Source organism: Scatophagus argus, chromosome 2 (genome assembly GCF_020382885.2).
Source record: "Scatophagus argus isolate fScaArg1 chromosome 2, fScaArg1.pri, whole genome shotgun sequence".
Taxonomy (NCBI): domain Eukaryota; kingdom Metazoa; phylum Chordata; class Actinopteri; family Scatophagidae; genus Scatophagus; species Scatophagus argus.
The window spans coordinates 19,833,814-19,855,939 of NC_058494.1; the positions used below are offsets into that span (position 1 = coordinate 19,833,814).

Consider the following 22,126-nt stretch of genomic DNA (forward strand, 5'->3'; position numbering starts at 1 on the left):
GCATAACTGTAAATTGTCACTTATTAAAACCAGACCGCAATCAGAATCAAAATGGCACCAGCATGTTATTCTTTACACAACAGTATCCAGAGTATCCCAGACAGACAGTGCAGGAAATTTATTTTTTACCATTTAATGTATTGGAAGACAGCTGTAAACCACATACTAAGAAGCTACCATAATTTTTCCTGTAGATATTTCAAAAAGCAACCACCACAAGGTGACGTTATTGTGACTGATGGATCCACAGGGCTGCTCCGTCTGTCGTTGAGCATATGATTACATGTTTTCACTTTTGCCTTTTAATTATACATTGGTGTCATCTTATACTTCCACAGACAACTAGTGTTTAGATTGTCATGTTGCCATGAAGATACAAATCAATGTTTGGTGGCTACACCAAGCAGATACACAAGGTCATATCATATCAAAGTAACAAATTCCTTTGATCTGCAGAACATAAAGGAGGAGTTTATCATGATCACAGAGTGCAAATTTCAACCTCTATGATTCTTACAAATGTCCTCCACCCACATCTGGACGTGGCTACTGATTTCCCTATGGTCCATCACAGGGGAAAAAGTAGAGCTGGTTGTTCACACATGACCTCTGACCTGCCACTGGGGAACCAATGGGGGGAGCAGTCTGTGTCTTGGGAGTTGTTGCCCTCTGATGTGATGGCTCCAGGCAGTGGGCTTTGCATGAACCCATCCCCCCATGGCACCCCTCGCCACTAGATCTTCTGCATTATTCATACAGACTGAGATGGGGCGGGGAGAGAAACAGAATATGGAAAAAGAAGCATCAAGGTTCAAGACCTTCTCAGATCACAAGGAACTTCTGCTTAACCTCCCTTGAAGTGGCAAACACAAGGATAGAGCAGTTTTTGAGGAACTGGATCTGAAAGCAAGACTGGAGATCAATGGGGATTCCCTTGAGGCTCGGTGGAGATCGCATTCACTGCAAGGTGATTGGTGAATCAATGTGGTTCCCATGGTTCACTTTGCCATTGTGAGAACTGATCCGCTCTATTGCAAGTGATATTGTTTCATGATCTGTTGAGTTGCTTTTACGCTGATGTTAAATCAGTGTTGCATCATCCTGCACAGATTGTACATAGCACAATGCAAATTTATGTGTTAACTTAGAATGTAAATATCAGAGAAGCTATATGACACAAGCTCCATGAGGGTCAGAAATCTCCTGTTTGATCTACTGTGTTACAGAAACAGCTCAATCTGGTGTTTCTATAGCTACTATTTTCATTTACTTGGTGTGTGTCTAGCATGGCATTTCTCTCTACTGCTTTCCAAATACACTCGATCATTGAGTATGATAGGTGATGATTAGTGAAAAGCATGTACATGTTAAGCTCTTAATCCCTAATGCACACCATGCAACCTAACAATGCCACACACCCCGGCTGTTAATACAGCCCAGCACATAACCTGCTAATTGCATAATTGCCTGATTTGTTTTAACTGACAGCGGTGCCCTGGCCCATGACAAGGCCATCATTTGCTCATCCTCATTGTCAGCAATTTGCAAGGTGGAAACCCCACTACACACCCACTACACAACATCCAGCGCCACAGTATTAGAGACAGCCATGAATTAAGAATGCAGTGCAGAGGCAGAGAGATGAATAAATACAGCCGTTGCTGGGTTAATTCTGAGAGACATGAAGGCAGGCAGATAAAATAAACTAACAGCAGCAGGCTGTCCTCCAGATAAAGTGGGTACTCCATCGTCTCTCTGCTGTAATTATTGGCTAATAGTCATTAACCTGGCAAACAGAGGTTTAGCTGTATTGTTTAAAGAACTCGGGGATGCATAATGACAGACTAATATGTCATAGCACTGGGGGAGATTGGGGAGGGGTGGATTAATGAGATTTTACTGGAGGGAGTGTACAAGAAGAGGTGGGGCACGCCTGGAAAATATAGGGGAAAGAGGGCCACATTAAGCTAATTGGAAGATGAGTGCCTACTTGTAAAAGTGCTTCTAATGGCATATTTGTTTCTCTCACAGCATCGCAAAGCTAATGCAGGGGAGCAGAGTTGTGAGACTGTAGTAAGAACTACACTACTGTGCCAGCTCATACTTTAGATACTTATTCTAATACATACATATTTCTTGTCATCTTTGATTGTTTTTTTTAATTGTTATCTGCATTAAACATTTCTGTCTGGAATTTAACAGGGCCACTTTAAAGTGATGTACAATTCTAACAAATAGACATGTATTGAAAGAGAAAGAGAAAGTTTCCACATATACTGACCCCCAATCAAGTCTGTCCCAATTTGCTTTATTTTGGCAATTTTGTTGCCTGTGCGTTCCAAGCCCAACCCTGACCTGAATACTTGTTGACTGACCAGCAAAACTCAATTGACCAGTGAGCGAGGAGTGCTTGGATAGCCTCCTCTGAGACAGGGTCCATTGCATAGCAGAACTGCTGACCTGTTCTGACTCACTGGACTCTCACACTAATATGCTACAGTTTGGCCTATGCCATTGCATTTTAGCTTCTGTTTGACTTTGCATGTGGGGAAGTGGAAGCATAGGGTAGGACTACAGGACAAAATACATGCCTAAAAAATGTTTGATTCAGTCAGAGTTTAAGCCAGAGCTGGATAACTACACACGAGTTTGGAGAACAACTTTGGTCAAATGGTCAGTTGATGTGTATAAACATGAGCTTAGAAAAGCTACTGTCATTTTATTAAATAATGTTACTTACTGAGACTAATCCCTACAATTTTATTAATGGAACTCCCATCAAAATGACCTCCTTTCTGCAAGCTTGTAGTTCTAATGAATGTTATTTCACTTTCAGTTCGTTGGGCATTATTCATTCAAATAATACATTTTAATTGAATTTAGAATTTTTTATGCTTCTAATCAGAGTCATAACTGTACAAATGAACATCACAAATTAATCTTTTTGTCACTAGAAAATATTAAAATAGCGATCCACTTCTTAGAACTATAATTTCTTAAGAAATATGGTTGTGGAACTATTTAAAGATTCACTTTCTAATTTGCTTTCATTTTTTGTTTCAATTAAATCAAATGGAAGTACTAATGCCCAGTTGGCCATGCAGTATGAAATAATAGTGCCCAGGCTAGAATTTAAAGTCATACCTCCGGGCAAAAACTCCAGAGCACACACAGAATGAAAGTGTAAAATGTTTTTTAATGTATATTTAACAACAAATACCCCAGTGACTATTGATGTTTCGTCTCAGAAGAATCTGTTTCTCCAGTATATCTGAGGGCATGATATGAAACCACTCACACTATTTTTTGCTGTTTTTCTGCTCTTCTTCCTCTGTGTTTCTCCCATGCTATCGCTCTTTCGCTGTCTCTCTTTAAACATTTATCTTCTGTTTTCTCCTTACAGGCCCTTTGTGCTTTGTGATGTTGGTTTTTACAGCTTTTTACTCAGCAGAGATGCCATTTATCTTTTATAGATGCCAGCAGCTAGGAGCACATATGAAATGTTACCATTTCACTGTGACTAATTGTCATCGCTTGCGTTACTCCCTTGATGTCACTTGCGCCTGGTCCCCCCAGGAACCTGTGTGTGAAAAGAAGCATTTACACTATGCCTCTCTGGAACTCCCCCATTATTTCTATCGGGTTCATGCAAACACTCATACCACACCATCTTATATAACAACAGCAGTATGAGGAATACTGTAGGAGGATAATTTTGTGAAGAGTTCTGTCATCTGTGCTATAAACCAGGAAGACATGCATATTCACACAAGAGGACAAGAGCACTTGGTCAGACATTCATTGCCTCAAACTCTGTAGCTCAACTTGTCTCATCTCGACGAGAAACTCAAATTCAAACTCAGTAGATCAAGTACAAAGTCAATTCTCAGGCTTTGCCAAGATTCTTTTCCCAGAATCCTTTGCCATCTCTTGATATTTGACAATGTTCACATTTGCAAGGAGCCTAAGCTTTTTTATTTTTCAGTCGACAATAGCACATCTTCGAAAGACGCTAGCCAAGTAAAGTGCTCTATTTGGACCAATGCCCAAGTCCCACCGGAGTAGTTCTGATCTGTTAGGATCGAAACTTATTTCTCACTATTCCCGTGCCTACAAAAATACAGGAATTGGGATTGCCATGGGTCATTATGACTTGTGTACTGCTAATAGTTGTTGTTTAACATTTCTTCTCCTTCTCATAAGCAGCCACTGTCAACTGAAAACGCATCAGAAGACAGTGTCCTTAATGACATGGTTGTTTATTGCAAAGTATTTCACATTAATATTTAAGGTGATATTGATATTTACCAAGTTGCGCATCCTTTAAACTGTACTGACATATTAATATGATTAATATTTAAGGTAACACAAGTTATAGATCCTCACTGACCTCACTAACATAAAAGCATGATAAATATGCAGCCTGTCAAGTGGAAGTAACACAAGCTCAATGCCACTGTCAAGCCACTCAAACACAACCTTAAATAAACATGAGTTTTTCTCTTTGAATGTCCAAAGCCATTTCCTGATACATAACATAGCAGTCCCATCCTCCCTCAAGTATTTCACTACCTTAGAGATGGAACAGAGAAAAATGCCTTCTAACCAAGGTACAATTAGGGGCTTGCATTAATTATTCCATTAATTCTTTTGGCCATTTAATTTCTGGCTCAAACAAATTTGTATATATCCCTTGGTACTGTTTGTGTACAGAGGGAGTCCCAGCAAGAGTTCACTTCATTGACAAAGCTGTTTTTGTCGTCCCACTGATTAACATCCCAACAATGTTGGAAGTTGCGAAGACCTGCTAATGGCCTTACCTCAGTGCTTTTGTTTTGTTCACTTGAGACTTAATTTCACTCTCTCAGTGTGTGATTAATACGGATATTCACAGAGCTGATGTATAGAAAAAATGAGTGAAAAGTGGATGGCAAAGAGGGACAGTGGGCGGGTGGGGGCGGGGTATCTCTGTTAGTTACTTGTCAGTCCGGCATCCTGTGAATTTCATGAGCAGAAAAGCTTGCCCTTACAAACTAACCCCTGCTCTATCTTTTCCTTTGACCACAATGATTATGCAGAATCAATAATAGTTTGTATTTCTCTCTTCTCTCTTTTGGGGTATCTAGGATGCTGCAGGCAAGGTGCTGGACCGCTGGACCATCATGTCCCGGGAAGAAGAGATCATCACCCTGCAGCAGTTCCTGCGCTTTGGTGAGACCAAGTCTATTGTGGAACTGATGGCCATTCAGGAGAAGGAAGGTCAGGCAGTTACAGTTCCCTCCTCCAAGACAGACTCTGGGATTAGGACATTCATTGAAAGCAACAACAGGACCCGCAGCCCAGGGCTCCTGACACATCTGGAAAACAGTAGCCCATCTAGCATTCACCATTTCGAGAATATTCCTAACAGCTTAGCCTTCCTCCTGCCCTTCCAGTACATCAACCCAGTCTCTGCCCCAATGCTTGGCTTGCCCCCCAATGGCCTGCCTTTAGAGCAGTCTGCTCTCCGGCTGCGGGAGCCCAGCTTGCCAAACCAAGGTGAACAGGTGGACACCAGTGAGTCTGAAGTATCGCTGTCACCATTCCGTACAGGCCAGAGCCCTAGCCGTGGAGCCCTGGGAGCAATGAACAACAACATTGAACCCAAGACAGAGCCCAACAACAGGGCATCACCCATCTCACCAACCCCTTCCACCCAGCAGGCCCAACAACAGCAGCAACAGCAGACACAACTCCAGCAGCAACAACAGGGCCAACAGCAGTCCCAAAATCAGCCGCAGCAACCCAACAGCTTGAGTGACCACCAGGTCCACCACCACTTTGTAAAGGATGAGCACTCTAAAACCATCTCCCATGCTTCCTTTAACTCCAAGATGCATCGTATGCGCCGCATGGGATCCACCTCTCGCAAGGGTCGTGTGTGCTGCAATTCATGTGGCAAAACCTTTTATGACAAAGGCACACTTAAGATACATTATAATGCTGTACACTTGAAGATTAAACACCGTTGCACCATTGAGGGCTGCAATATGGTCTTCAGCTCACTACGCAGTCGCAACCGCCACAGTGCCAATCCCAATCCAAGGTTGCACATGCCCATGCTGCGCAATAACCGTGACAAGGACCTCATCCGTGCCAATTCAACTCCTGGTACACCCGTCATCTCAAGCACCAAGAATGGTGGCTTCACACTTACCAGCCCTGGAAGGCCACCTTTGGGCTTCACTACTCCACCGGTAGACCCTATGCTTCAGTCACCCCTGCAAAGCCCTCTGGTGTTCCCCACCCTGAAGTCAGTGCAGCCAGTCCAGCCAGTGCCCCCATTCTACCGTACACTACTGTCCCCTGCAGACCTTGTCAGTCCTCCAGTGTCACTGCCCACCAGTCCCATCATGCCCACCACTAACAATACTACCACCTTGATGGACCAACAACAGCACATCCTGGCTGCTGCAGCTGTGGCTTCAAACAACAATAATGTTCATATGTCAGAGGCAGGATCCATGTCCCACCGTTTGCATACACATAGTGCCAATCATGACATCAGTACTGGCAGCATAGACCCCACACCAAAAAAGAAGCCTCGTAAGTCTAGCATGCCAGTGAAGATTGAGAAGGAAATAATTGACGTGGCGGATGAATACGAGGACAAAGATGATGATGACGATGATAACCTCCACCACAATCACCAACATCATCAGTCATCCCTTCTTCACAACAATATCAAAATGAATGGTAATTGTAATAACAACAATGGAAGTGGTACTGGTAACCACAGTGGTGGCAGTGGGCAGCAATCTCCTTCCCAGGATGAGATGAGCCCTGGCCTAGCTCTGAGAGGCATGATGAGACAGAGTGAAGATGAATGCCGGGAAGGCACTGGTAGTGACAGCAGGGGTGGAAATGATCTTCAAAGCTCAGGTGACCTACGCTGTATGGACAGCTTCACCTCTGAAGACCAGGACCATGAGAGAGACTTTGAAAATGAGTCTGAAACCTCTGATTCCAAGGTGTTTTACCGTGATGAGCTGATAGATGTGGAGGAACAGCAAAAACACCTCAGTGGCAGAAGGAGCCTGGACAAGGAACAGGAGGATGGTGAAGAAGCCCATTTGACAAAGGACATGGAAGGCAAGGGTCATTCCTCACCCTCCCCTCAACAGCTGCCAATCAAGATCAAGGAAGAACTCAATGATCCTACTTACGACATGTTCTGCATGGGCCAATATGGCCTCTACAATGGAGGCATGGCCGCAGCTGCTGCCGCTGCTGCAAGTATGGCTGCTCTGCACGAGAGCTTCATCTCTTCGATGAGCTATGGTGCTAGTCCACCAAAGTTCCCTTCTTCTCAATCACCAGAGGGAGACCCATGCTCAAGTCCTGACCCCAAGATCTGCTATGTGTGTAAAAAGAGTTTCAAGAGCTCCTATAGCATGAAACTTCACTACAAGAATGTGCACCTCAAAGAGATGCATGTGTGCACTGTGGCAGGCTGCAACGCTGCCTTCCCTTCCCGGAGGAGCCGAGACAGGTTAGTGCTAGAACTTGGTGATGTAACCATTTCATTTAAATGAATTTTTTACAGTCACAGGTAGGTTCAATTGAAATAGTTAATTAAATCTTTTTGATCTACTACATTATAATTTATAGGAGGGTTTATTTGTAAGGATATACCTATTTAATAAAAAACATGTAAAATAGCTCAATAGATACAAGCATTTTTGTGAGAGATATACTTTTCCTTTCATGGTAATAAAACAGAATTTAGCTCATTACTGTATGACATTTACCTGAATAGGCCATCACTTGACATCTGTTAGCTAATTCAACACTAAATTGATTCAGGGACATCTGTTCCTTGTCAAGTCAAAGTTCAGAAGACTTGGGTGTGAGGATGAGAAACACACACACACACACATACAACAAGCACTAGGCCATCAACCCTACAGCTGCAGTGTGTTGTTTACCTGCCCTGAATACCTCACCTTGTCACAAGAAGGTGAAGGCGCATATATTAACATAGACAGCAGTTTGTCAAACCACTGCATTTATTAGCGCATTAGGAGGTGAGGCTAGCCATACTCACCTGTGCTTGTTAGCACATATCAGTCCCACACACTCACTCCACAGAACACAGTATACTGTAACAGCAGTGGCAGCTGGTTGGTGCCATAACACATACTGGAGTTATAGGAGATCAGTGGTGCCTTTAGGACAAGCTCCCTAAGGGATTTTTTGGAATAATGGGAAAAAATTTATTTATTTTTCTTATAACATCAGTGACACGTGACATATTCATTTAAGTAAAGGTCAAGTTGCGAGATACTCCACGCTTTCAACTGGCAAACAGATCTTCCCAGGGGGAGCTGAATACTTTTCCTCAATGTTTTGTCTTGCTCACACACTGGCCCTGTCCCTCCGTCATCTCTTTCTGCACCACTGCTACCTCTCTCCACCCAAACCCATTGCTCCTTTTCCCTCCAAAGTGCATCTGTTTCTACCACAGTCTTTTTCATTAGCTGTATTTAAATAGAACAGTTGATTCTGGCACTCTATAATAATAATAATAATAATTGATGTAAGAGGAGAAAGGGGAGTAGGCAGGGTTGGAGGGTGCAAGAGAACAGGAGAAAAGTCAGCGTTTGTTAAGTCTAACCTTGCTGTTCACCTGATGCAGCAGTATCCAAATCAGCACGATGACCAGAAGTGTTATAATGGCATGCATTGCCTCAGTGTGGAATACTCCCACTGTTGAGTTATTTAGCTCCCATCTTTAACATGTGCACGCACACGTATAAATGCTTACTAGTACGTAAATGCAGGGAAATGTACAAATAAATAACAGAGAAAACTATTTGTTTACCTTATCTCTTTGTAATTAGCCTCTTACTGCTATAAAACAGTTGTTGGACAAACAATTAACTTCCTTATCTGAACTTTTAAATAGCAAGAAGAGAACTTCACCATACATTAACAGGGGAATTTAACATGATAAAAGATTTCAGTGGTAGATAGGAATTACACCTCGGAGTAAAGTGCCATTGGTAATCAGCAGGTATTGCTCAGGTTTTTATTGTTGCTGAGGTGGATACTGTGAACCAGAGAGTTTAATTCCTACAGATACCCTGCCTTTTTGACAGTTATGTAATTTTGAACCCTCATATTGGAATATGCTGACCCAGAGAGGGCTCACGGAAAAGTAAATGAGGCTACAACTGAGAAAAGAAAAAAATAATCATCATCATTAGAAGAAAGGGAAAGGATGTCGTGCATTTTCAGAAATATGCAGCCAGGAATTTGGTGTCAAAGCCCTTTAGACAGGCACATATAGTACAAAGATTAGGCCACATCACACAGAGAAAAGGTAACACCTCAACAACTCTCTTCTTCTGTCAGCTTGGATGACTCTATGTGTGTGTGATGTGAGAAACACCAGCATATAGATGCCATTTAGGTGCAGAAACAAAGTATGAAAACATATGGGCAATGGAGATAACTTTGTGGGGTGGGGGGGGGCAACTGCTGCTGTGAACATAATGCATCTTTGATACAGTATAGCCCTAAGTGGGTGAGACCTAAGCATACTATTGTTTCCATACTTTTTCAGTGGGGGATAAATTCCTGATAGCATATGGGACATATTACTCTGCTGCTGGTTCAAACAGGGAACAAAACAACAGAAAAAAGGGCATTGCAGTTAGAGGAATCCTGGGGCTTTGAGACGAGTCAATACATAAGCCGAGTTCTCATCAGATCCGTCCCTGGATAATCCTCTAATGACATAATGTATGTTTGAGTGTAATGGTAGCAATAAAATGGAGTATAATTTATTTGTTTTCACAGGAGTATTTGCTCTGATAACATTAAGAAACTGCACTGAACTTAACCGGACTAAGATATTTGCACAAAATAATGTTTAGAATGTCTTGATACGTAACACAAAAAATGTCTTAGAATAACGGTTAGACTGAATTTTAACAAGAGGACAGTAAAGTAGAGGTTATTTGTTGTTGTCTTTAAAGCTGAATAATATATACTAATGGAGTATTATGACAAGGAGCTTGGTCAGGCTTCCTTTTCTCAATACCTTCCAAACAGCTTTTGACATCCGTCAATAGGGAAGTCCAAATACCTCTGCATATCTGACTAGTGATTGACCGGGTGAGAATCCAAAGGCACGTAGACACACCATCAGACACCAGCATCAAAAGCTCCCCTATCAAAGTGAAGAAGAAAACGGGGGAGAGGTCATTTGATCTACCGAGAAAAACAACCAAGAACCAATGACATTGTCCGAGCAGGACACACTACAAATGTGTTGCCACGGGAAAAAAGTATCACTGGTGCTTATGCAGGTTGGATCTGTGCCCCGTTTTATAAGACTGTTGGATTTCACACACATACGCACATGCAAACGTAAGTGCACATGAATACCGCATACAGACACACACACTCACAAATACGGGAAGGGATAATTTAATGTGCCCTTGAGCAAGCATGTAATGTGTGTGTTTTTGATTGTAAAGCAGAAACCAACACAAGAGTGTGTGTGGTTTTACAGTGGGATGTTTTCTCCCAGCCTCACAGCTGCCTGCTGCACAGAGGTAAATGACTGCCTATTTACTGTGGGGAGCGAGCAGCGTCGGCAGAAGTGTTCAAGAAGCTCCATGAGTAACTGCTGGAAAGACGTGCATACCAGTAATCATCACCTTGTTAATCATATTTTTTTAAAACCTGTGGCAAGACTTTCCTTACTTATCTCATTTTCATTAGCCTACCCCGCGTCTCTTTTTTCACACCTTCACTCCAACATTTTAACCTGCTTTTCTGTCGCCACAGCAAGTAGGTGTCCTCCCTCTTCCACATTCCCATGGTGCAGCAGTGCGCAGCCCGTGGTCCCTGCACGGGCCACTGCAAACGGAGAGAGTGAAGGTTAATTATGTTGGAGAGTGTCTTTCCTCCCCTCTGCTTCTTCTCTCTGTCTCCCTCTCTTTCCCCTCGGTCCCCTCACGGCATGTGGGCCCGGCTCGGCTGCTTCACAATCAGCTCTCCGTTTGTCTCTCGTAAACAAAGGGCATTCTGCTCACAGAGAGCATATGTGAGCAAAAGCAACTCACCCCAGTTCAAAATATCTAATGATTAAAAAACAGACTTGAAAACCCTTTGGTTTATAGTTGACAGCTTTCTTGTGTATGCAGAGAGTAAGATGGATTATTTTATTCTTTGATAAAAAACATATGGATGCCCATGCAAGCACAGATCTTAAACAGAATTCTAGTTATAAAACTGTGAGGCATTTTGCACATATTTTATGTGACACTTCATGTCTATGCACTCGCTAATTTGAAGATCCTCAAAATCTTTGTTTGCCAAGTGGAAACAGCGGTGACAAAGAGTGATAAATGCTACTGACACTCTTGTCCTCCCACTTACACCGAAAACCGCAACATGCACCAAATGACAGGAAAGACAAAGAACCACTTGTGTCAGTTTAACACCACTCAGCCTTCCATCTCATTTACACATTATGGGTCATTTAGCTAGACAACATACACACAAATACAAACACACACACACGTGCTGATACAAAAACAAGGGCAAGGGCCATCAGAAGAACCTAAAGATGATTAACGTTGGTTGGGACAGGCACACTCTCGCTCTACCTCCTCTGCACGGGCAAAATGGGCTCTCCGGAGGCCTCCCCCATCTTTTGGGCAAAGACGAGACTGTCAAATTAGTTTGCCAGCCACATTACTGGCCAACAGGGAGATAGAGATGGGAGCTGGGAGGGGGGGTTGGGTTTGGGGGAGGAAAGATGGAGTGATGGAGGTGGAGTGGGAAATGGGGCAGAAAGTCTGAATTTGAAAAATGAAGGAATAAGTGCATTATGTGTGTGGATTCAGCTGACTTATTTTGATTGTTTAGGGCGAGGAGATATTTCTGACACAGGAGTTAAATAATAATGTTTATGCAAATGATCATATACTGCACTCTTTTTCTCCTCTTTAGCTGTGGAGATTAAATGATTTCCAAATGGTTAGAAATTATATGTCATAAAGTGACCCTTTCTTCCCTTTATTTTAGTTTCATATATCTGTCAAATAATTTAAAAAAAAGGCTAAATGTGAAACATTTTTCATTAGACATTGTTGTTCTTTTTATATTCTAACAATATGGTGTGACTATTTAAGAATGTCTACTGTAGCAATAGCGCAGAATACTTACTGCATGATATTTAGCATGTGTGATTTTACTATCTAAGAATGAGATAGCCATGGTTAACTTAGAGCTTATTAGCAGTGAGAAGGTGTTGTTATAGAGATGGAGATATGTTGCAAGGGACCTGCCTACCTGAGCATCATCAACAGCATCCTGAACTTCAGGTTTAACTGAGCAAATGTGGCCCCTAACATACTGATTACTGATTAAGGCATATTTCAGGCTTAAAACACCCTGACCTCTCAAAGCCACGTATCCACACGTGTATTCACTAGAGAGGGATGCAGCATCACAGACTTTGAATCATGACTCTCATATTTTAGCCATAAGCTAACACCATATGGGTGCAACTGTACTATCAAAGGATAAAAAAGAACAAAGGATTTATATAGTCCTTTTGATCGAAGTCCCACTATATGGAAGTAGTATATTTTCTGTTTTTTCACTCACACACACAACAGACAAAAGCACGTGCAAACGGACACGCATGCAGTGACAGCCACAGCCAATCGATTTGCCACGCTCTCTCTCTCCTCAATGCTGACGATGCTTGAGTGGACGGGCTCCTGGTTGCCTGGTTCACAGAAAAGGGTCCCTCAAATGAATGTATTTTTACCTCTTGCAGGACAATGTCGGATAGGGAAGTAAATAATTAAAGGAAAGGGACCCTTTTTGACTGCATCAACCCTGCCACTGCTGGTAAGCTCTACTATCCATTGTGACTCCATTTTTGCCCATCCTGCTAAGGATGACCGTTTTCTTTAATTTTTTTTTTTTTTTTTGGTTTTGTTTTACGCACATGTGCCCTCCCTGCATGGAAACCCCTCACATTAAAAGGCACTGAGTGTTTGCATACTATTCTTATTTGATGTAAGTGCTGAGCTGATATGAAAGGAATGGGCCATGTGTATGTCGTATCTGACATCAGTCATTAGTTGCTTAAGTTTCCTTTCTGTGCTATACAGTTTTGTTGTGACATGTGTGCAGTGGGTCCCCTTGTTTTGCGACTTGGCAACTGTGAAATTGGGGCGATAAAGCACTGAATTAGATTTTTCAAGCCCATTTCACCTTGCATCCTTTAGCATGGCTTTGTATGCTAACTGAAATCCGCACTAATCGTATCCTGGCTTAAGCATGGCACTCGTTAGTTTCTTTCATCAGCTGTAGCACACTGTGTGATACAGTTTGCATTGTGTTTGGGGAAAAATGCCCATCTTAATTAAATCCAGGGCTACATAAAGACATGTTCATTGAGGTGCTCGATTAAGCCACCTCCAATAGGGAACGAATGCGATAATGCTGTCAGGGCCTAGTGCTAATATGCTATCCAGTTCCTCTCGATTATCACATTACCACAGCTCGAATCAATTGATAAACTCCTATTCAATATGGTGGAGTATTTAATTGAGTCAGAGTCTATTGGATTTGAGGGCTGTGCAGTGCAGACATGCTGACAGCGATAAACACTAGCAGGATGCTCTCTCTCTTTCTCTCTCTCTCACCGTCTCTGTGCGATCTTAGAACCCTTTTCTGAGGAGAGCTGCAGGGTGTAGTTCTGTCTCTGTGTGACTCTAAGGTATCCCAACTGAAAGTAACTATAAATGCATATGTAGCGGTTCTTAGATTGAACAATTAGTGGCCTTGTACCATTAAACATAAGTCAGATAACTTGACAATATGAAAAATGAATTAGATTAAATACAAGCACATGTATTTCAACACTGTGTCTACTTTATTAGAGAGGTCATCTACATTTCTCTACATACTACTACTAACTATGACTGTCTCTCTCCACATCAGGCACAGCTCCAACATCAACCTGCACCGCAAACTGCTGACCAAAGAGCTGGACGACATTGTCCTAGACCCCCAACTCACGCCACTGCCCAAGGACCTGCGAGCCGAGTTACTGGCCAAGATCTACGCTGGGCACCACATGGGCTTGGACCCAATGGCCGGGACGGGCTTCGGAGGCGCCAGCCTTGGGCCCACTGGCCTGAACCACAGTGTCCGCTTCCCCCCGAGCATCGAGTATTCCCACCACCCTCTCAACCAAAACCTTAAAAACCACCACACCAACGGCTTCTCCCGGGGCCAGTCAGATGACTACATGGTGTTGGACCTAAGCACCACATCCAGTGTTCAATCCAGCAGCAGCATCCACTCCTCACACGAGTCAGATGAGGGCAGCGATGAAGGCATCCTATTGGATGACCTGGAGGAGGAGGAGGGAGAAGAGGATGACGAGGAGGGCAACAGCGAGGGGGAGGACTGCTCCCAGCGTGCCGAGGGGCGGGCTGAAGGAGGGCATCGGGGTGAGATTGGAGAACTAAGAGGAGAAAAACGTGGTGAGGGGTTAGAACCTCCCTCCCCACCATTCCTCCTTTCGTCCACTGGGGGCAGTAACTGTGGCAGCAATGGGATCCTCTGCAACATCTGCCACAAAATGTATAGTAACAAAGGGACCCTGCGTGTGCACTATAAGACTGTGCACCTGCGCGAGATGCACAAGTGCAAAATCCCTGGTTGCAACATGGTGTTCAGCTCTGTCCGCAGCCGTAACCGACACTCTCAAAACCCAAACCTCCACAAAAACATGCCCTTCTCCACAGTAATAGACTAAATAATGACTTGCTACTTAACCCTGCTGTCAGTCTGCCCGGTCCTCCCTTGATTTCTCATCCTTATTCCTCTTCAAATGAGCTTTTTTCCCCAGCCCAGGGCCATCAAATACAAGCTAAATGCGTGTATGCCACCTGCCCATCTTCTGTAAGTCATTGCAAGACATTTCTATGACCCTGTATAAAATTCATTGACTCTAAATACAATTTATTATTGTGACCTTTGACTTTTCCTTCTTTGGAAGAACATGATGACGCTCTTGAGAGTGGAGTTTGCTTTGTAACAAAACTCCAGTTGTTTTTTTCATACACCCCAGCCATCTTTTCCTTTCAAGCGTCTCCCCCGTTTGTTTTTATGTCCGTCTCCAAAGAATCTATTCAAACTCTTGTTTGTGACTTTGCCTGCGAAATGATAGTATTGAAGAAAAAAAAAGAAAAAGAAAATCTTCTTGTTGTATTTGTGTAATGATAGCTTTTAAATGAACCCCTTACAAAAGCATGACAGCTTCATTTGTAAATAATGTCCCAAGAGGCATTTGGTGTAAAAGAGTTGTGTTGATGGTTGTTTGCTTCTTTTTTCTCTCTTTATGGTTTTATGTTACAGTCCAGTACAATACTTCCAGCTATAGGCAAGACAGAGGTAGCATCTTACTAGCTTGACTCATTTATGTTAGCTTCAAAGACATGTTTTAAACAGAGTCCTTGGAAAAAAGAATATCATGTGGCTTGTTTTATCTACTTGTTAGATATTCAGAGGTTGCCGGCATGCTTTTTTAGGCTCCTACACTGATATCATTCTCTGTATTTCTATTTTTTTTAATTTTTTTTTGTCTGTTTAGTTTATGAGCTTTAGTATACCAGTTCAGTTTTTGCACTTTGCATCTATACAAGGGGATGTGTAATATTATTATAATGAGGACTTTTGCAATGGTAAGTTTAGGTGTTTTTTGGGGTCATTGATGGCTACAGTGCCAAGGGAAATGACTGTATCTTCAAAATATTTGTGCCAGTTTCTTTTTTGCACGTACTCAGTCTCAAACACAGTTTGACAACAGAAAAAACATCTCACCTCCCTGAACAAAACCTGAGATCTTCCCCCCACTGGTAAACAACGTATAACATAGAACATGTCTCACTTCAAAACAAATCCAGGTGTGACTGAATATAAACTGAGGTGTTACATATTGATAAAGTCGCTCCTCTTTTTGTTAAAGGAGTAATTTGTGTCTGGTTGCCAGTTATGATCCCAATAATACCTTCAGAGGTACACTGGGGTAATCTGCGTAAAACATGACATTAGCGTGACATTGTCCATTATCAATGCAAGAAATCATGTTTTTTTCTCACAAAAGGCATCTTAATGAAATACGACTGTCCCGTAGATTTAAAACATAGATGAAAATAGTCCTTCAACTGTGACCAAAAAAAAAAAGTGTTTGCTTAAGAAAAACCTATTCAGTGTTACAGTGTGCTTAAATCATGCCCCATTGGATTAATATGCACTTGAGTCTTAAATCTTTTGCTGTGATATTTTCAGTATCGGTTTCCATTGCTGAGTGTCGGCTACAAATGTACTCTATGAAAAATGTTGCCATTTCCTGGCTGTTGCGTTGCAGACATTTTCACCACATCCATGACTGTCTCACGGTACAAATATTTTCAATAACTGGGCAAAAGTAGCCAAGGGAAGGGGTATTTATTGGTGGGTGATGTATCTTCATGGAGATGTTTTTGTCCAGTATAAGAATATTTTTTGTAAAAAGACAAAAAGTAGTTCCTCAGTTTGACTTCTTTATCAGTGTATTAGCAATGCCATGTGTTACTATACAAGGAGATCTTCTCTAACTTGACTGGTGCTACACACAGAGGGAAAAATATGCAGTGTTAAGCGGTGTGCTGTACAGTATTCACAAGACCCTACATTCATAACAGTGTTCACTTTCATTTGTTTCATACATAAGCCATTTTGCAGTATAGACGTGACCTATTCATTTTTTTAAGACTCCACCTATATGACACATGCAGTTTTCAGTCCTCTCTTCTCAGAGATAAAGAGAGCGAGACAGAGAGCTGAGGCTGACGGAAAGGTTGCAGAGGTGGAAGGCTGACTAGGGAGGAAAGGATGACAGCAGCGATCATTAAAAATGTGCTGCTTCTCCGTTACCTGAAGGCGTCCCTGCCATCCAACCTTCTTCTGTCTAATAACTCACTTGTCACTTCGTTATACTGCCAGATGCCAAGATCGCTGACAAGACTGTGACACTGACAGAAAGAGAAAAGAAGGAGCGAGATTGTGCGAGCTGAACAATTCAATTTGACTCATTCAATTTGGCTGAATTCAATTCATTTATTCACTTCCTACCTACGCTTATTCTTATTCAGAGCCGCCGATAATTCAGTTCAGTTCCTTTCCTGGATTCTGTTTTTCTCTTTGTCTGTCAGAGCACAGTCATTTAACAACCGCCTTACCCATTTCTTCAAGCCGCCACTCACTTACCACCTCCACACCCCACAGCGCAGGTCCTACAGGGACACACGCTAATAGTGTATGCTTAAGTTCACTGGACGGCCATGGCATAGGAAAAAGGGATGGGTAATTGCCTGTTTATCCCAAGTGAAGGGAAAATTGAGTACAGGAACCCCTAGCTTCTCCCAGGAGTGGGTTTCACTGAGGCGCTTGCTGCCTCATTCACTCATTCAATCCCCTCTGGCCCTCGCTCTGGCAGAAATAAAAAAGTGCTACTCCAGGAACCCTGCTGACAGCTGTCTCTCTAACACACAACCATTCAGACGCACACACATGCACACAGAGGAGAGTGACGCACACTCACATATGCTTCCTACTTACAGGCCAGAAGGATGACAAGAACTAGATGACTTGTTAACCTTTAGTGATAGAGGAGACGGGGGGGTGGTCAGAGAAAAATAGAGCGTCTTCTCAGCGCAGGAAATGAAGCTTTCCATCTAGCATTAACATTATAGCTGCTGCCATGAAAGTTAACATTCCATTATGGAGAGTAGTGTGAGGCAGTATGAAGTCAGGCATAGAAAAAGCTCTTATTATTATTATTATTATTTCTACAATACTAGTCTGAGTTATTTTATCTAAAGAAGATTTGAACTGAATTAAGAGAGCTGTATGTGCCTAACATATCAAAAGTTATCTTAATTTAAATGTGCTCTGTCCAATAACCTTAGAAAAACAGGTTTTTAGATTTGTTTTTCAGACTATGTCCTGTTTCTCCATCTCTCAAGCAGCAGCTGAGGAGCATGACCTCTCTGGAAGTGTCTGTGAATATTATAGAAAAGATTCTCTTACAACATCCTTTCTCCTACCTCCTACGGGCTGCTACCGAGCCCCGCATGGTGCTGGTCATGCCAGCAGAGCTCAGGCTGGAAACAGAGCTGAGAAAACTCGCATTCAACTGTCCAGCATAGCCAGGCAAACAGACAGCAAGCGAGAGCGAGGGAAAGGGATTGGGCTGAGATACGGACTGCCTGGAGCCTTGTGGCAGTCACTTAACAAGGCAGTGGAGAAAGCCAGGAACACAGCGAGAGGAGAGAGCAAGAGAGCAGCAGGGCGAAGACTCCCCAGGACTCATCGCTAGCTTCTTCTTGATTGCCTGCTGCAGAGCAATCGAGCCACCCCTCACATTCTCCTCTCCTCTGAGAAATGACCACCAATTTCCCCCTCTCCTCTGAGAAAGCCCCCCAATCCAATCTTTGTCTTTTTTTTACTTCTCCAACCACATGGGCCCAGGTGCATCCTGCTACCTTGTGACCGGACTGCAGTTCCCCCGGAACACGTCCCTCAGAGCAGCTCTTTGGCCCAGACCACTGGAGTGAATCTTTAATATTTGATTAGAGGGGCGCCAGGCATCAATTATTCTGTAATTCAACATAGCACACAGAGGGTGAAGGAGATGGCAAACGGTTGGAGCGGCTGACCTGTTAATCACTGTCCGTTTGGTTCACGTCACAGAGTGATTGAGTGAGTACAGTAGGTGTAAGCAGAAAGGATGAGAGGTGACATCCCATGCAAACTTGTCCAGTTAATGTAGCTCATGGAACAAAGTGGGATTAACATGTTTGATGGGACATCACAAGAAATATGCAGAAAGAAGAAAAATACACACAGATGTAGGTTTGTATAGATGCTTCATCTTAGATGTGTTATTATGTTCTTTAAAAAAATACCCTCATGAATTTGAACTGGAACCTGTGAAATGTCAGTGATCCTGAAAAAAAAAAAGTACATTCATATGATGTTTTCCATTGTGCCAATTATATTTTACAGTCTTAAATATAAATAAGCTTGAAGACCTGGTGAATTTAAGTTTTTGTTTTCACTCGTGTTTTTGTGTATCCAATGCATTTGTGTCTTAAAAAGCCTGTGTTGTGGCACTGGCACTCAACAGCATTGCATGGCTTCATAGTCGCACTGCAAAGAACAACACTTTGGTGTCAAAATGGTGATTTGGAAGCCTCATGAATGCTGTAGGTTACTTAAACAGGTGTTTCCCATTTGCAGACAGGAGGAAAAGAAATGGTCCTCTTTTAAAAAGACTCTTGTTTCTTTTTATTCTTTTTGTTTCTTTTGTTTTGTTTTTTTTGCCTTTCTTTGATTTGTTTCTGTATCATAACTGTCTATGGTTTTTGCATAAAATGCATAAGGGTTTTGGGATGTAAATGGAATTTTATTCATATTTTGTCCAAATACCTCTTGTAATTTGTATCAGAATTCTTGTACAATTTTTATATTAAAGATTTATCAGTCAGGCATTTTGTCATTACATTTTATTCAAGTGTGGAGGATGTGGGCTTATAAATAATCACTAATACGTTTTATTTTGAGCATGCTATTAAGTGAAGTGGCACGAAAAGAGACAATACTCTCTAATGGAGGAAAAAATGTAGAGTCCTGTAGTAACATGTCAATCAAGCCATTTCAACAAGACACTGTGATTTCAGCAGGTTTTACTGGGCTCTTTAATTACCCTATGATAAAAAATCACTTGGGAAAAGGCTATCTTGACCAATTAGTGGACGATTAGATTAATAGAGTTATTAAAAGATGTACTGGCATGAGGAGAAGGTGGTGCTGGTCTTAGCAAATTAGTAAGATGGTCACTGAAGGAGGGAACAAAGGACATCCAACACGTTTGTGGATCACATGCTGAAATTAAATTAAATGCGCTTGTGTGGGCTCTACATTTAGGCAGGAAATGTTTCTTAAAATGCACTTACAGCTGGCTTTTTTGGTACAATTAAGAAATACCACAGTATGTACTAAAAAAACAGAAATGCCTTTTATACACATCTCTAAAAATGCTATAAAATAGTAATAGGAAAACCTTTAATATTTTGATTTATGCCTGCATATAAAGTTGATAACATCCATAAATTAATTAATGTCAGTTAAAGAAAAAATAGTTTAACAATGGAAGAAGGGTGTGACACTGAAGACAGAAACTGACAGCGACAACGGACAAATGCAGGGTCATTTTGGCAAAGGCGACCTGCGCTGACATCATTTGCTGTGACTGGGGGTCAAATTACAAATTGATATGAGCTCCAGCAGGGATGTCATGTTTGCTCTGGTAACCAACAGGAACATAATGCCCCATCCCTCCCCTCTGTGAAAGTGAAGGAGTGACACAGGCCTTATTGACCTTGAATTAGACACCATTCCTCTTTGTCACACACCAGTTCCTTGATCTCCTGTCAGTGTTCATAAGTGCACAAAGCATGCACATACATACACACACATTTCTGAATAATAGCAGTGGATAGTATTGATTATACTGTATGCAGGGCTAGTAAAAGATACTCCCCCACTTTTCACAGATATCCTCAGCCACCCATGTTATATACAAACACACGCACACAAATACACACACACACACTCCCAAGAAGGCAGTGGGCGCTGTCCGCCACTAGGCTGACCTCCCTGCTACATAACTGAGCATGTTTCTGATGGCGGCAGGCCATCGATTGGCCTGACAAACACGCTGGCCCCCCACTGACCTTTGAGAAGCAGAGATCTTTGCTGTCGGAGAATACATAGAGACAAACAGACAGAGAGAAACAGCCAAGGCGAGCTTTGTTGTGTCTGAACTGCAATGGAAGCTGCCGGGGGTGAAGAGGTTGACAGGGCAAAGATGTCCATCAGTCCATCTGTCTGTATGTCTGTCTGCCCATTTGACCTTAGAGTCAGTCCATCAAAGAGTCTGTGTCTGTTTTGTTTTTTTTGGGTTTTTTTTTTTTTTTACTTTTAAGTTAAAATGTTATGTATCAGAATTAAGAATAAGGAGCTAGGAGCTATCACTGACTTGACCATAAGATATCATATTTGTTAAACACTGTGGAGCTGTGCAGACCAGCACCTGGCAGAGAATAAAAGACAAATCACCACCTCACATTCACCTTCACATTTATGGTCAAGTGCAATATATAGGACAAAATATAAATAGGACCATGCAATAGGACGCAGTTCTATTTTCCAGCCACAAGCAGCAGTGAAACGCACGCGACGGAGAGAAGGCTGCATGTTACTTAAGTTGCATTACAAATGCAAATGAAAGTCAATCGTACCTGCATGGTGTTTCAGCTACAAATGTCTACAGGTAGCTCCACTTCCACAAACTTCAATGTCTTGTCACTGTGGTGGGAAGCCAGTGCTTTCAGAAAGATCCAATGCAGAGTGGACATGCAAATGTAATAAAACAGAGGGCTGAAGAAGAATCAAGCTGTAAAGTGACAGTGTACTTAGACACCAACACATCATGCCACATTAAGACTGTCAAATACCATAAAGAGTTTATATATGTGCTTAAACTGATAACTACTGTATTTTGTTTTTAGTTAATCATCTCGAATGCAAAATCAGCTACTGTCATTCTCTCCACTGTAGCAAAGCTGCGAACAGAATCTACAGACATCAAGCGATGCTGTTAGTTAACTATGAGAGACTCACCATCCTTTTTAAATAAGGCACCTGAATATTAAAACTGTTTTATCATTATGCTATGCTAGTTCAAGGGCCTTGACATTATCATCGATGTCAGACATTTCCAAAAAAATAAAATGATTTGGAACATTCTGGGAACATCAATGAAAGACAAAGAGCTTGCCTTGAAGCACAGAAGCAACGTAACAATAAGAATAATAATATTTTTGTTCCGGTTTGCAACTTAACACCTATGCTATTTGTGATTTTTACAACATATTAGAGCTTGTAAGGGAGTTTGTATTATTACTGTACAAGCAACACTTTAGACTTTTTT

General features: G+C 42.1%; 1 protein-coding gene across 4 annotated transcripts in view; it reads left to right on the forward strand.

Annotated features, from left to right (window-relative positions):
* The window catches only part of bnc2 (basonuclin 2), a 155,361-nt gene extending 136,217 nt beyond the window's left edge, over positions 1-19,144 (forward strand). For 3 of the 4 annotated variants that reach the window (XM_046416528.1, XM_046416544.1, XM_046416536.1), the window contains 2 exons: positions 5,127-7,531; positions 14,020-19,144. In XM_046416528.1, coding sequence (XP_046272484.1) covers positions 5,127-7,531; positions 14,020-14,842 — 3,228 coding nt within the window. In that variant the 3' untranslated portion in view covers positions 14,843-19,144. Of the gene's footprint in view, positions 1-5,126; positions 7,532-12,844; positions 12,919-14,019 lie in introns of all 4 variants that reach the window. The other variant, XM_046416550.1, reaches the window with a different exon arrangement.
* Positions 19,145-22,126: the final 2,982 nt, after the last annotated feature.